The sequence below is a fragment of the Triticum urartu genome, chromosome 7A, assembly GCF_056163025.1.
Source record: "Triticum urartu cultivar PI428250 chromosome 7A, HENAU_Tu73, whole genome shotgun sequence".
Taxonomy (NCBI): Eukaryota; Viridiplantae; Streptophyta; class Magnoliopsida; order Poales; family Poaceae; genus Triticum; species Triticum urartu.
Window position 1 is genome coordinate 483,752,190 of NC_141879.1, and position 16,857 is coordinate 483,769,046.

Below are 16,857 nucleotides of genomic sequence, written 5' to 3' on the forward strand. Positions count from 1 at the left end.
GGCCATCAGGAACCGCACACCAAATTTGAGAAGGGTGCGCGCCTAGCTCGGCCTTCAATAAGGAACGGCCCCGGAAGCATGCTGTCCCCAATCCTCCCAAAATTTCCGGTCCAGTCATGAATTCCCATGCTACCCGACTATGGCTTCCTTATCTTTGCTTGCTACCCCCATCAGGATTGTCGAATAATGGAAATGACATTCTCACACAGACCCCTTGGTAGCCTGAAACACAACATCAAATAGACTGGAATGGCATGCGCCCTTTATTTTATCAAAACCTCTTTACCAGCTTCTCATAGGAGCTTCTCCATGCATCCTTTTATTTTTTTCCCACGTTCGGTCTCTCAAATACTTGAACATCCAGTTCTTCGAGTGGCCCACGTCAGTTGGCATCCCAAATATTGGCCGCTCAAAGATTCATCATAAACCTGCTTATCTCTTACCAGACCCGGACACGTGCGCTTTTTTTTTTTTTTGGAATTTCGTTGCTTATTTTTTTTTTGAGAAAGTGAATTTCCATTGCTTGTACAAGTCGTGTGCCGCGCTCGCCTGGCCTAGTACTGGTAGCAGGCTAGCGGCTGGCGAGCCAGGCCCATATGTACAACGGTAACTTGCCCTAGCCCACGGCGGTCGGAGCTGGAGCAGTCAACGATCACATTTTTCGCTCAAAAGAAAAAAAGAAGAAGAGAAAAACCCGTCATTTCGCGGAAGCAAGGAACACGCGTCGCCCCGCTTCATTCGTGGGTCTGTCGGTCGGGGTCTGCAATTGCAAGCGTGTGACGGGTGACGGGTCGCTTGCTTCGCCACGAGGCTCAGCCAACCCAGCTTGACCCAATCAACTCGTCGCGCACGTCAACCATCCCAAAATCCCCAAATCCGCCGAGCTCTTGCTTCTTCTCCAGCCTTCCCTTTCCTTCCCACGCGAACAAAAGAATCCCAAAATCCCCAAATCCCCATCCCCTTCCACGCGTGCTACGCCCTCAATCCCCAATTCCCCACGCGGCCGGCCTCCCCACCAGCTCCCCTCCCCCCAGCTCGGATCTCCGCCGCCAGCAGCCCCGCCATGGAGTGCGAGCCCGAGGAGCTGCAGTTCCTGGGCCCCGTCGGCATCTACCGGGAGTCGGTGGCCATCCTGCGCGCGCACCGCCCGCTCTACGCCCGCATCGCCGCCGCCTTCGTCCTCCCGCTCTCGGCCCTCTTCCTCGCCCACATCGCCATCTCCCACGCCCTCTTCTCCACCATCGACTCCGACGACTCCGCCCTCGAGTCCTCCGCCCCCGGGACCGCCTCCCAGCAGCGGATCCTCCAGCGGCTCGGCGCTGACTGGGCCGCCCTCGTCCTCTTCAAGGCCGCATACCTCCTCGCGCTCCTCCTCTTCTCGCTCCTCTCCACCGCTGCCGCCGTCTTCTCCGTCGCCTCCGTCTACTCCGCCAAGCACGACGCGCTCACCTTCCCGCGGGTGCTCTCCGTCGTGCCCCGCGTCTGGCGCCGCCTCGCGGCCACCTTCCTCTCCGCCTTCGCGCTGCTCTTCGCCTACCACTTCGTCTTCGCCGTCGTCTTCATCGCGCTCCTCGTCGCCGTCGACAATGGCTCCACCCTCGCCGGGCTCCTCGCCTTCGTCGTCATCGTCGCCTACCTGGTCGGGCTCGTCTACCTCAGCGTCGTCTGGCACCTCGCCAGCGTCGTCTCCGTGCTCGAGGACTACAAGGGGTTCCAGGCCATGCGCAAGAGCAAGGCGCTCATCCAGGGGAAGCTCTGGACCGTCGTGATCATCTTCGTCACGCTCAACATCGTCTTCGTCGTCGTGGAGTTCGCCTTCCGCGCCTGGATCGTCCAGGGCGCGCGCCACGGTCTCGGCGCGGGAGGGAGGCTACTCCTTGGCCTCGTCATCCTGGCTGCGCTGTGCTCGGTCGTCATGGTGGCGCTGGTGGTGCAGACGGTGGTGTACCTGGTGTGCAAGAGCTACCACCACGAGAGCATCGACAAGAGCAACATCTCCGACCACCTCGAGGTCTACCTCGGCGACTACGTCCCGCTCAAGGCCAGCGACGTGCAGATGCAGCACTTCGGCGACGAGGTCTGACCCCTCCCAAAGATCGACCTGCTTCTGTTTGCTCTCCTCTCTGTAATACCACTACTAGTCTAGTCACACAGGAATCACAATTCCATTGCTGGTCATTTACCCAAAACAAAATGAGATGGAAGGAAGCTGAAGAGAAGTAGGATCATTTGATCAGCAGTTTCTCAGTAATTATACTCAGCTTTGCTATGACACGAGGAACAGTTGGATGTTGCTTGTAGTAATTTGTAATGGAGGCATGGGATTGGTACTACACTACTACTACTACATGCTAGCTTGATCGCTTGTGTGTGCACTGAAATGAATGAGGACATGTTGTGTTAATTATGGATAGTACTAGATCACTGCACCACTCGGATCATCGTTTGAAGATTCTGCAATTAATTAATTGCACTTCCTTGTGATTATGAGTGAGCTGAATGTAGGCTATGAGATGAATTGAGATTACACAATCTGGAGAGTTTACTGGGTTTTGGTCTTTACACTATCTGAGTAATTAAGCATGCCGTAGAGTTATTCATTTTGCCATGCAAATGACAGTTGGGTTGACTAAAGAGTAGCAACTTTATAAGCTGGTATGTGCCCCTTTTGCTGCTTAGTGCTGAAGCTCCATAAAGCGCCATAACTCTACAAGATATGAGATGAGTGATCCACAGAGGGAGGCCACATGTTCGCTGCTCATGGTCACGATGTTGAATCAGTAGCCTTCGGCTAGCGAAACACTTAGCACATGTGCATCCAACCAGACTGCTAGGATAAAAGTTGACATGGAGCAAACATGATACTACTAAGTCATTCGCAGAGCAGGAAAGAGGAACGGAGATAGTTTTTGCAAAATGCAAATATGAGTGGAGAAGGAAGCGAGAAAAAAGTGGGTTTCAGAGACGTTGGGAGCTTATTCCTCGCTTGTGCTCTGTCCTATGAATCCCGAGATTGCCGTTGCCCGTCTTGGAGGGGAAAAGGGGAAATCAACAAGAACAGCAAGACTCAAACAAACCTAGGTCACACATCTATTAGAATAGCAACATGAGATCCACAAGCATACAAGAACAATCAAGGGAAAATAGCACAAGGGTAAAGTTCTTCCCACTCCATAGGAGGTGAGGTCTTGATGATAGCCTTCTCCACAAGAGGTCTTGATATCCACTAGGGATCTTCTCCTAGAAGGTCTTGATCCCTAAAGGAGTGGTAGATAAGCAAAGCCCTCTATAATATCTCAATATACTTTGCTAGCCCTAGCTAGGAGGAGGTGAGGGTCTATATATAGTGTGCTACGAGATAAGAGAGGAAGGGAGGGGGTACATGGGCCTCTGGCCCGGTTAAGCACGCGCGGGTGCCGGATGACCGGGCTGGGGGCGGGATGTTCGGGGCTTCGCGGGGCGCCGAATGTCCAGAGTCGGGGCCGGATGTCCGGCATAGGCGCTTGTCGTGGTACTGGTAATCGGGAGTTGGATGTCCGGGGCTGTCTGGTCAGATGTCCGAGGTGGGGCCGGATGTCTGGCTCCTGGAGTCCTTCAGGCGCTGCTCTGGTGTTGCTGCTGCGGTCTTCAAGCGCTGGATACCCGGGCCAGGGCCTAAATGTCCGGCTGCTGTAGCATTTCAGCGGCCTCCTTCGTCGTGCTTCTTTGTTCGTGTACTTGGGGACTTGGTCTTCATTTCAAGCATCTCCGGAGTGGTCCTCCTGGTATCTAAGCACACATAGTATTCCAGATTAAGGTAGTAGCCATGTCTCACATGGATCATATGGAAGCTCATTAAGGAGAGATGTCACCTTGGTCTCGATAGCTCTTGCACGTGCTTGTGTCATCAGTCCATTTCTTGTGTCATTAGTCCACTTGGCATTTGGGGCGACGAAGGTAGGTCCATGGGGATGACCATAGGATGCTCCGCATCAACCCCCCCTCCCCCCCCTCGGGAAAGATCCGTCCTCATATCAAAATCCTCATCACCATGAAAGGGAGATAGGTCCTTAACATTGAAGGTGTCACTCATGTTGTACTTGTGCTGTGGAATGTTGATCTTGCAGGCATTGTCGTTGTAGCATGCTAGCATCTTAAACGGTCCATCAACTCGTGGTAGTAGCTTGCACTTGCGCTCGTTCGGGAAGCTGTCTTTGCGTAGGTGTAGCCACACAAGATCTCCAGGGTTGAACACCATCGGGTGCTTGTTGATGTTGAGTTTGGTCACGACTTTCGGCCTTTTACTGGCCCGTAAAGTAAAAGGGTTGAGACAAAATTGACATTTAATTCGGCCTGCTAGAGGCCCGCGGCCCATTTCCATTTATACGGCTCTATCGAGCTTTTGGCCTATTAACAGCCTGCTAAGAGCTGTTGTTTCGGTGGGCCACATCATTTGAGATCCACTTACTATTATTTTGACCAGCCTAGTTAAGGCCCGCTTTGACTACACATGTTTGTTCGTTTGTATGGCGTCTAGAAAATGTTCGGGCGTCTTGGACATACTATCGCCTCTATAAAACACACTATATAATAAAAGCACTAAGGCATAGAAATGTAGAATAATCCTGCACTATACAATAAAGAAGTTACAGCCGAATATACCCACTGTGCATTATAGTTCGCACCAGTGATAATGAAGTGTACACAAACAACAAATTACATACACTGGACAAATAAAGCTTATACATCATGGACACGCATCAACATAACTTACCATTTGAACTATAATCTCTTCAGAAAATAGGATTGGCCGGATTCAGATAGCACAAATTCCAGTCTGCAAAATCTCCAATTCCTTCGTGGTTACCTCAGTGTCTTGTTTCATTTTTTGACTCCTGCATCTAATACCTGCATATTCAGTCTCAACTTGTTGATTGTATGTTGAGAATCATGTACACGTTGTCTTGTCACCTCTAGTTGATACTCGAGAACATCAGCACATTCCAATTCCAATCTATAATCATTCGGTAACGACCATGCCACACTGCTCGCAGACCTTTGTGTTGATGTCACTTCATTCTGAAATGTTTTTGTAAGTACACATGACTAGGGAAAAATATAGTTACAACAGTGAAGCGAGCAAGACAGACTATTTTGTACATGGCAAAACATGATTAACAATAATGTTACACGTCATGAAGGATAAGCAGGTGATATTTTTAAAAATTATAAAAATGGTAGTCTGTGCAGCCTGCATACAGAAATCTCTCTTAGCTCACCAGAGTAGCATGATATTGGGGCCAAATCCAAAACACAGACAAGTTACAAATTTAGACAACATGTTGCGTATAAGTAAGCAAGCAGTTGGGCATTCTCTAGCTCAATTAAAGTCTTAGGGAGCATAATGAACAACAGAGCGATTCATACAAACCTAATACAGTAAGCAAAACTATGCAATCATTAGCTTAGTATAAACTAGATTGTGAGCCTCATGCAGTAATAGGTTGTTAATAGACTTGAAAGCTTCAGGCACACTTCACCAGAGTAATTAAATGGTAAGGCCTTTAATTATGTCATCTAATAGTTATACAAGTATCCAACATCAGGCATCATTGTTTGGGCATCTCATTAACCAAGGACAAATAAAGCAATTGAAAAGAGAAAATTAACTACGCCTGAAACAAACAAGGAATTGAACTGTTGAGTTGGATACAGTGACTTACCTTAACTGGTTGAATAGGCTCAGCGCTGCTCCTACTTCTCTTGCAAGGCTCCTTCCTAACATCTTGTACTTGGAAATCCTCAATCTTATCTTCGTTGCACCCCCTCTGCAAGGTGACACAAACTAGTTACTCGTCTCCTTGGAAGATAAATATGCATACTTTCCAGTCTGTGAACAACACAAAAGGATGAGATTATAACAAAACAACACCACATAATGAAACATGCCACATCTCTTGCACTTGCACACAATGAAATGAGCATTTGCTATGTGTGCATTATGTAAAAACTAGGCATACCTTCGAACTGGATCTCCAGGTACTCTTGGAGAGCCTACTTTAGTGTACAGCCAAACCTTTATGTCACCTATGAGTTAGGCAAGGCCCCACTACAGCAGCCCTTAGTGTTTAAATCGTTGACAAGCTTTGTTAGAGTGTTAGGTCAAGAAAAACAAGTAATCAAAGCAAAAGGTCCTGGTATGGCTGGCTGATGCAAACAAGCAATTAAACAGATGTGTGAGCAAATCTTACATACTCCCTCCTTCCATCTATATAGGGCCTAATAGTTTTTCGAGGCTAACTTTGACCAAGTGTTATAGCAATAATATATGACATGCAAGTTACACAAAGCATACCATCAAATTCGTACGTGAAAGGAGCTTCCAATCGTATAATTTCCACATTATACATCTCATGTATTATTAGTCTTATCAAAGTTAAAGGCGGTCTCGAAAAACACATTAGGCCCTATATAGATGGAAGGAGGGAGTATCAAGAAAAGAAGCAAAGAAGGAGGCTTAAAGACCATCACTTGACTGACCAGATTTAAGGGGCATTTAAACATCATGTGCAACGTATGAACTAACATAAACATTGCATATTCCAGATTCTACAATGGAATGCACATGTATTAGGTTATGCCATGTATGATGATGCCTAAATGTATACTATAGCAGGCAGGAGTGATTCATCATTGCACGCACAATTGAACTGCAAGTTAAGGGTCAGTTCTATTCTGCCTTTTCAGAGCTTATTGTCAAAATAAGCCATAAAAGATGTAACGAAGTCATTTTTGAGTTATGGGCCTGGGCTTAACTTATTTTGCTTTGGAGGGGGTTCGGGTAGAAGCTCACTAAAAATTGAAGGGAAGGAAAATAGTGAAATGACTCTGTTGTCTGCCTATATTACACTCAAAATGCAACTGCTCACGCCCGCGTCACGCCTGATCCTCAAGTAAAAACAAATACGCAAGCATTCATTGCCCTGCCCGCTTGCATCTCCTCTCCCCTTTCCCTCTACCTCGACCCCCTGCCTGCAGCGATAGGGTTCCTCCAGCGAGCCGTCGCCGCTGATACCATCTGGCCTGGTCCTCGACGATGCTCTGTCCAGCTAGGCTACATGCGGGTAGGACCAAATCTCCCCGGTTGCTCCTCCCTTTGGTGCCGCCCCCTCATTCTCATGGTCTCCAGCAGCTGCTCCACTGTGGTCTGTCCAACGCACTACTCCGGCAGGCGCCGCACAACTACGGCTGATGCCACACTACGGCAGAAGGCACCTTATTCCCCCTCCACTCCTCCCAGGCCATGGCCTTGAGGTGCTGTTGAAGGATGAGCTCATCCAACAAGGTGAGGATCTCCTCTGATTTTTGGCCAAAGTTTCATTCTGATCCACTATATGATGAATTGCTATGAGATGCTTCTGCTGCTGCTATATGATGCATTGCTATAAGCCGCTCCTGCTGCTATATGATGAATTGCTATGAGCTGCTGCTATATGATGAATTTCTATGAGCTGCTGCTGTTATATGATGAGTTGCTATAAGCTGCTCCTGCTGCTGCTATATGATGAATTGCTATGAGATGCTCCTGCTGCTGCTGTATGATGAATTGCTACGAGCTGCTCCTGCTGCTGTTATACGATGAATTTCTATGAGCTGCTGTTGCTATATGATGAATTGCACACTGCTGCTGCTGTATGATGAGTTGCTATGAGCTGCTGCTATATGATGCTTTCAGGTGCTGCTGCTATATGATAATAACCAACCACTTGGACCATCGAATTTCAATAAGTAATTGTTCTTCATTTAAATGTGGGTCATGCGTTCTTCATTTAAATTAGGCAATGGGATCTCTATGGAAGACATTGACCAAAGTAGATTGTGCCAAGTAGATGGTATCTTTGTATTTGCATTTTGAACAAATAGTGATGGCCTGTTTTCCTACCATATTAATTACTACACTGGGTTCAATTTGTGATGTTTGCAAGTAAAATTAATTATCATATGGGCAGCAAAATGACAAAATATAATGCAATCTAGACTTTTCACTGACCATACCAAAGATAAGCTGAAAAGGAAGGCAATGAAAAGAACCGGTTGGCTTATTACCTGGAGCTTATATTCACAGGTGCTTATTTTCTTAGGATAACTCGTAAAAACTGTCCCTAAGAAACTTGGCCAATAAAACTGACATACAAATCACTTGTCATGATGATTGGAATGGAGGAGTGACCTACCATAGCACACTGTATAGGCTCACCGCTGCCTCTCCTTTTTTGCGATGTTTCATGAAATTGTCACATACATCTTGTACTTTTTCATTGTGTAACCCCATATGAAAGTTGACACGGCTAATTTTAGAGATCTCTACATGATAATACATTGCATATCCGTTGCGCATATTTAAACCACCAATTAATGATTTTGTGCGTAGCATAAACTAGCCATGACTCTATGTGCTGGACTAGCAGGCACTCTAAGGGAGCCTAATGTAGTGCACTGGAATTCCTACATGCCACCTATGATTTTGTGTAATGTACTACCTTTGTTCCTAAATATATGTCTTTGTAGAGATTCCAGTATGGACCACATACAGATGTATATAGATGCATTTTCGAGTGTAGATTCACTCATTTTGCTCCGTATGTAGCCTATAGTGGAATCTCTAGAAAGACTTATATTTAGGAACGAAGGTATGAGGTAGTATCATGTATGACATCTACATATCTAATTTAGCAGCTAGTAGTAGAAATATTGTTTGCACAAAGGAATTACTAGTCGAAAATCCTAACAAAGCACGCTGGCAGGCACAAAATAATACAAGAGAGAGAGACGCACTTACAAGATCATAGCAATGCCTCAGTCCAGGATCTTGGTTGGCCAAGATGTTAGATCCAGAAGAAACATCGTCCTTGTAGTTTTTGCCAGCTGCATAACAGGTAACAGCGACCTGTTAGTATATTTGAATTACACCGGGCAGGTGATGCTGGACGGGTTTAAAGGTGACAAGTACCTAGACCGTGGCGGGTGCTTGGCATCTTGCCAGACGGTGGGAATCAGGTTAGAAACGTCAAGGGTGATGAAGCTGCGCTGGTTGTTGGGGTCCGGTAAGGAGATCTAGAACCGTCAAGTAGGGTGTTTGTGGAGCGGCTCTGGTAGGGTGGACTACAATGTGGGCAAAGCGGATCTATGGCAGTGGGCGAGGGCGTCGGTGAAGCTGCTCCGGTGGTTGGGTTAAGGATGGTGTCGATGATGCGGATCTACGGCCATGGACGGGGCGTCAGAAGCTGCTCCGGTAGGTTGGATGAGGGTGCGATGAAGCGGATCTGAGGCTGTGGACTTGTGAGTTGGCAAAGCGGCCCGGCAGGGTTGAGAATGGTATAGGCGAAGCTACTACGGTAGGGTTGACGATGGTGTCGGCGAAGCGGCTCTGGTAGGGTTGAGGAAGGTGTCGACGCAGAGGATCAAAGGCCGTCGACGGGGCCGTCAGTGGGACAGCTCCGGGGGGTGTGGACGAAGTGTCTCCGGTGTCGTGGACAAGGCCGACACTAAATGGGTTGTGGTACAGTAGTGGATGAGCAGTCTACTTGTTTCTAGTGGAGGTGGGAGGGGTAGATGCGGCCACAGAAGCAGATCCGACGAGGTGGACGCTGCAGGCTGTGAATGGGCTCTGGTACGCCGGTGGATGAGCAGTCTAGGGTTTTGAGAGGGGAGGGGTGGAAAGGCCGATGAAGTACGGACGACGTCATGTAAGATGCTCTTGTGTTGTGGAGTTAGTCGGTTTTGCGGGAGGAGGAGAGGAAATGGGGGTGCCGTGTGGTGGGGGAACCAGAAGTTACCAAAGCAGCCTCGACCTATTATGTAGATGAGGGCGGTATTGTAACTGTTGTTCTCTGTGCACCAAGGACAAAAGGGGAATTTCACATGCTAAAGACTAGGTGACGGAAATTTTAGAAAGAGGCGGGAGATTTTGCTGCCCGCGGGATCGTTCGTATCCAGTTTCAACTAATTTTGGCCTGTACTAGCGGGAAGGTCATGCAAGACTGTGTACACAGGGCACGCATCAGCAGTTAATAACTGGTATGAAGTCCACCCCAGAAAAAAGGCAATAACTTGGGATGATGCACCGATAACTTGGACGTTCACACGGGCGCGGCCAATCGTATGGGTATAGAGGCGCGTTCAAAAAAAGAAGATCAAACACAGCCTATGTATTTCTTGTGTAAATAGATAATTTAGTGTCATTGGTTATTTATTTTAAACATAATGCATTGACGTGTTAGTGTAGAGGCGCACAAAAAGAAATTGATATTGTAGTCCCATAAAAAATGGATATTGTAGTCCGCTACTTAAAAGTGTTACCTCATATGATTACGTAGCCTCCATTTCATAAATTGCGTACCCGTTGAATTTATATATGAATATTACATATATTACTTCATAATAGAACCTTAAATCATCCAAGACTAATGAATTTGAATGCAAGAGTAATAATGGTGCATGTACATGATAGCTACATTGGTTGTTTGAAAAAACATCACTGTAACTTTGGCATGCACAATTGAAAAGGTTTATTTAGATAGAAAAAAAATATAATGTGAGTGTCCAATCTTTATAGCGTTGAATTGATATTGTACCTTTGGCCACAATACAAAGTAGATATTGATTTATGTTCAAGCGATGCACGTCCACGATCGCTAGATAGTGATACGTGAATAAATTGTGCAATCTATCTCACACGCATACATATCTCATTTCCCCGTGGGCATCGGAATCACACACGCGCACTTCGTGTATTTCTCTCCCTCCGTCAAGGTTAAAATTCGTCTTTCTACCCCATCCTACAAGTCTCTCGCACAGAAACACACACGCTCTCTCTACGAACACGCCCACCCCTTTAATTCCGTCCACCCACAAACACTAATTTCTCAAAGTATAATTATGTCTCTCACACATATGTCTAAGGTTAACTCAAGTTCTGGAACCATATGAATACATATAATAGGATTCCAGCAGAGCACCTTTTGTTTTGAGATTTCTCTCTCTCTCTCTCTCACACACACACACATACGCGCGCTTAGACATTGTTTCTCGCTTCATTTTTTCTGGCACTTGCATACACACTGTTTGTTTATCTCTGTGATGCTTTAAGTATGCCTCGCACACATGCTATCTACCTATCCCTTAATATAGATATGTGTCACACAAACTCCTTCTCCCTACTAGCAAGATGCCCATGCATTGCACGGAACATCAAGATGCATTTGTATGAGTAGTTTATCTTGTGGGAGAAAATGATGAACGAGGGAATGCCTTATTTGCAAATGTGTATAGGGGTGTGGGTATCTTTTTGCAAAATTGCCATAGTTTCCTTCCTATTCATTAGATATAAATCCGACGGCCTATATTGCCGGATGGTACGCACACCATCATCACCAACTCTATTTTCTACTCTCTCCGTTCCTAAATATTTGTCTTTTTAAAGATTTCAACGAGTGACTACGTACGGAGCAAAATGAGTGAATCTACACTCTAAAATATGTCTATGTACACATCCATATGTGGTAGTCCATTTGAAATCTGAAAAATACAAATATTTAGGAATGGATGGAGTATAATATAAGAGTAGACATGGAGATATATCTCTAGCATGGTCTACAACAAAAATGTGCTGGACTAGTTAGCGCCGGATGCTCGCAACGCGATGACCTGAATTCGAATTCTATCTTTAACTTTAGATTTTTATATTATATATTACTTATTTAATATATACTTCTTTTGATACTATACCGACAGTGGAACCCACAGAGTAGTTAGAATACAAGATTAAGGATGGACTTGTTTCTTTTTAATTTTTTGTACGAAGCTGTAGCCACCCTGCAAGTCACGTGCACACTGTACATGCAATTAACTTTTTATAGAGGGAGAATCATATACGCAATTAACTCAAATGGATTGGATGTGACTCCATTATTTCTAGCATAAGAGCATCTCCAATGGTAGCCGGAAAATTTCCTCCCGCTTCCTTCCACGGAGGGCGACATCAAATGCCAGCGGCATACATTTTCACAACTCTAACCAACCAGATGAAATTCGTGCAAACACGGACTGTTTTCATATAAGCATGAAGGATTTCGTATAAAAAAGCCAGATCTTCATATAAACATGATGTATTTCATTACATTTACATGAACTAAGCGGTGCTAATCTGGCTCTCTTGGCATAATTAATACTCCCTCCGTCGGGAAATACTTGTCCTAGAAATGGATGTATCTAGACTTATTTTAGTTATAAATACATCCAATTTATCCATTCTTAGAACAAAAATTTCCCTCCAGCCGGAGAGGGAGTACCTAATCTATATGGCCGCCCGCGGATACCTTTGTCTTCCTCATGTCCGGCAGAGACTTGCGGGGTCGACGAAGGTCCTCGGAAGCGACGAAGCAGCAAATAAACCACCTGAATGCGCAGTCGTCGCCTCGGCGGTGGCCTTCATGGGACCCAAGTGGCGGTGGCCTCCCGTGTTCTACTTATCCTCGATGATGGCGGCGAACACGGAGAAGCTGGCCACCGACTCGTCGCTCTCCACGCACCCGGCTTATGTCTCTGACTGCATGGCGCTACCGCAAGCACGGGAGGCGCGGCCGCAGGCATGGGAGGCACGCCGACAGACACTGGAGGCACGACCACCGCAGACACTGGTGGCGTGGTACGATGCGGCAGCGACGACGCCCGTACCGGAGTGCTCGCCGCCGTGTCGGTGTGGAGCAACTCGCCACTCCTCATCGAGCTGAACTGGAGCGCTGAGTTGCTGAACCACGCGCCGGCTTGGGGCGGCAACTGGCTCTGTCGGGCCAAGCGAGGTTGGTGAAGCACCGAGCGGCCTTGCCCGTATTCAGAGAGCTCGGCGGGCCACCCAGCCGGGTAGTGTGCCGGAGAACGGCTCCTCGGAAGCCATCGAAAGAGTGGAGAAAATGGTGAAGGAGGAGATGTGGGAGTGGCGTAGGGGTGCGATTCTTTCCCGCTGTCTGTCTGGCCTTGTTTAAATAGAGGGCGAACGGTAGGAGCTTGGCCGACGTCTGGCCTCATTTAAACTGAGGGCGGACGGGAGGAGCTCGGCCGATGATTGCATTTAATTCCGGCCCGCTCATGAACGGACGTGTGGCCGTGGTAGGTTTCTCGGTTTGCATGCGGGTTTAATGGAGGGGTTTGATGGAGGCGAGGAGGCGTGTTCAGCTGGGCATGCAGCGGGCGGCGCAGTACTATTCGATTTAACAGTGGGCGGCATAGTTGCAGATACGGCTTTAATGTAGACGAGGGAGGGGGTAGCGGTTCCTGAAATGTTGAACAACCAATGATGCATCCTCCTTCAATTAGCATCGTGAATGCATGAGGGAAGTAATGGGAGGAGGACCGGGAAAAGAGGCTGCACGATGTGAATGCAACGCAGTTTGCACTCATATAAAGGTGCCCCTCCATTCCAATGCATCTACCACATCGTACGCACCTAAGCATTTGCCTAAGCACCAGATCGTCGACTCCACCGCCGAGTGCGACTTGCTATGCTTCCTGGATGCGTTCTTAGGATATAACTAGATCAAGATGGCGGTAGAAGATGTGGAGAAGACGGCCTTCCTGACCCCGTGTGGGGTGTACTGCTACACTTGCATGCCGTTCGGGCTGCGCAACACAGGCACAACCTTCTAGCGGCTCATGCACATCGCCTTAGGGCGGCAGCTCGGGAGAAATGCTGAAGCCTATATCGACGACATTGTGGTGAAGTCTCGAGAGGCGGGAACCTTGATCCAAGACCTAGAGGAGACCTTTGAAAGCCTTCGCCAGGTGGACTTGTGGCTCAACCCAGAGAAATGCGTGTTTGGCGTCCCTTCCGGCAAGCTGCTGGGTTTCCTGGTATCCCACAGGGGGATCGAGGCCAACCCCGAGAAGGTCAAGGCCATTGAAGACATGAGTCCACCGCAGACCCTCAAGGAAATGCAGAAGTTGGCTGGTCGGGTGACTGTGTTGGGGCGCTTTATCTCCAAGCTGGGGGAGCGTGCCCTACCCTTCTTCAAGCTGATGAAAAAGAAGGGCCCGTTCGAGTGGACCCTAGAGGCCGACCAAGCTTTTCAAGACCTCAAGAGATACCTGACCAGCCCTCCAGTGATGGTGGCGCCACGACCCCGTGAGCCCCTAGTGCTCTATCTTGCCGCCACCCCGTACTTAGCCAGCGCGGCTCTGGTGGCGGTTCGGGAAGAACACCAAGCCGAGGGCACATCGTGTCGTGCCACGCCTCCACCAGAGACGACGCATGACCAGAAGGGCGCCACAAGGGCCGCAGGAGCAGCGACAGAGGATCAGGCTTGGCAGGACGACGCCCCCAAACTCGCGAAGACTTCGGCAAGCGATCGAGCATCAGGGGCTCTACCTCCTCAGGAGGCACTCCAGCTTCTGAAAGACGCAAATCTCATCAGCACGCCTACCCACGTCGAACACGCGGTATACTTCATCATCACGGTGTTGCAGGACGCAAGAGCACAGTACCCCATGCCTCAGAAGCTCCTACTCGCGCTCCTAGTGGCCTCGCGAAAGCTGCGACACTACTTCCAGGGCCACCCCATCAGGGTCGTCTCAGCTTACCCATTGGAGAGAGTGCTCAGGAGCCTCAACTCCGCCGGAAGAGTCGCTGAATGGAACATTGAGTTGCAAGCATTCCAGTTGGAGTTCAGTACTACCAGGGTCATCAAGGGAGCCACGCTCACCGATGTTGTGGCAGAATGGACAGACGCCCCAGCACTTGCAGAAGGCGAAGACCGGTCCCTCTCGCCGGGAAGAGAGGCACCTGACGGCTGGGTCATGTATTTTGATGGTTCCTTCGCGCGCCAGGGCGCGGGGGCTGGAGCAGTACTCATCTTGCCCACTCAGGACAAGCTCTACTATGCCGTGCAGCTCTGCTTCCAGCAGGGCGAGAAGGTCTCCAACAACATTGCAGAATACGAAGGCCTCATAGCCGGCCTGAAGGCTGCGGCGGCGCTGGGGGTGAAGCATCTCACTATCAGGGGCGACTCACAGCTCCTCGTCAACTTCTCCAACAAGGTATACGAGCCGAAGGACGAGCACATGGAAGCATACCTCGCGGAGGTGCGCAAGATGGAGAAGCAATTTCTAGGCCTGGAGTTGCAGCACGTGCCCCATAGCACCAACAAGGAAGCTGACGACATCGCTAGAAGAGCATCCAAGCGACAGCCCCAGGAGCCTGGCGTCTTCGAGGAGCGGCTCTTCAAGCCATCAGCAACGCCACAACTTTCAAGAACAACCCAGCCTCGAGAGGAACTCCCACACCCGCCTGCCACAGGAGCCCCAGCCTGTGGCCCGACCTTAGGAGAGCGCCTACTCCTGGCACTCGAGCCCCAGGAGGGATGCTGGACCAAGGAATTCAAGGAATACTTGATGTAAGGAGCGTTGCCGGAGAAGGAGGAGGCCGCGGAGCGCGTGGCCCGTCAAGCCACAACATACTGCATCCAGGATGGTGAGTTATACAGGAAGCGACCAAATGACGTTTCACTGCGTTGTATCTCCAGGGAACAGGGGAAAGAGCTGATAGCTGACATACATGGCAGGGACTATGGGCACCACTCGTCGTCGCGAACCCTCATCGACAAGGCATTCCGAAGTGGATTCTACTTGCCTACGGCGCTCAATGACGCGACTGAGCTGGTGAAGTCCTACGAGGACTGCTAATTTCATGCCAAGCAGATCCATCAGCAAGCTCAGGGCCTCTAGACCATTCCACTCTCATGGCCATTCACGGGTCTAGGGGCTGGATATTTTGGGCCCATTCCCTCGGGCGCTTGGGGGCTAACGATACCTCTCCGTCGCCATTGACATGTTCACTAAGTGGTCGGAGTCGCCATCGACAAGTTCACTAAGTGGTCAGAGGTTGAAGCTGTCCGCGCCATCCCAGCTGGCTCGGCGGTCAAGTTCATCAAGGGCCTCATGAGCCGTTTTGGGGTCCCCAACCGCATCATCACCGACAACGGCTTGCAATTCACTAGTAATCTCTTCAAGTCATATTGTGCTAACCTTGGAACGCAGATCTGCTACGCCTCAGTAGCACACCCCAGGAGCAATGGCCAGGCCGAACGCGCCAACGCGGAGGTCCTAAGGGAAGCTCGAAGCCTGCGGCAGGGGCTGGCATGATGAGCTCCAATCTGTGCTGTGGTCGATCCGCACCACCACCACCAAGCCAACGGGTGAAACCCCGTTCTTCCTCGTCTATGGAGCAGAAGCAGTCCTCCCTCACGAGGTCGAGCATCACTCTGCATGGGTCCTGGCGTTTGATGAGACTCAACAGGATGCCACACGAGGGATGGACCTCGTGCTGGGGGAGGAACGATGCTGCGAAGCTGCACTACGGGCGGCAAGATACCAGCAGGCGCTGCGGCGGTACCACTGCTGCAGCGTCCGCTCCAGGACTCTTGAGGTGGGTGACCTCGTCCTGAGGAGGGTGCTCTCTAGGGAGGGGCTGCATAAGCTCTCACCCATGTGGGAGGGCCCGTTCAAGGTCGTCCATGTCTCCAGGCCTGGCGCGGCGTGCCTGGAGACGCAGGACGGGGTACCCGTCCAGAACTCCTGGAACATCCAACACCTCCGGAAGTTCTACCCATGAAGAAAGGCTCAGTGCCTGTGAAGAAGGCCCGATGCCTGTGAAGAAAGGCCAAGTGCCTGTGAAGAAGGCCCGGTGCCCGTGAAGAAGGCCCGGTGCCTGTGAAGAAAGGCCCAGTGCCTGTGAAGCAAGGCCCTGTGCCTGTGAAGAATTGCCGCCCGTGACACTCTCACGTAATAATGAGTGGGGCTGTACACGCCCCGGAGCCTCAGGAGAGC

General features: G+C 49.4%; 1 protein-coding gene across 1 annotated transcript; it reads left to right on the plus strand.

Annotated features, from left to right (window-relative positions):
* The first annotated feature begins 798 nt into the window (after positions 1–798).
* On the plus strand, positions 799–2,404 carry LOC125520107 (uncharacterized). Its single transcript, XM_048684929.2, has one exon. It carries the CDS (start codon positions 1,064–1,066, stop codon positions 2,081–2,083), a length of 1,020 nt encoding a protein of 339 aa, XP_048540886.1. The 5' UTR covers positions 799–1,063; the 3' UTR covers positions 2,084–2,404.
* Positions 2,405–16,857: the final 14,453 nt, after the last annotated feature.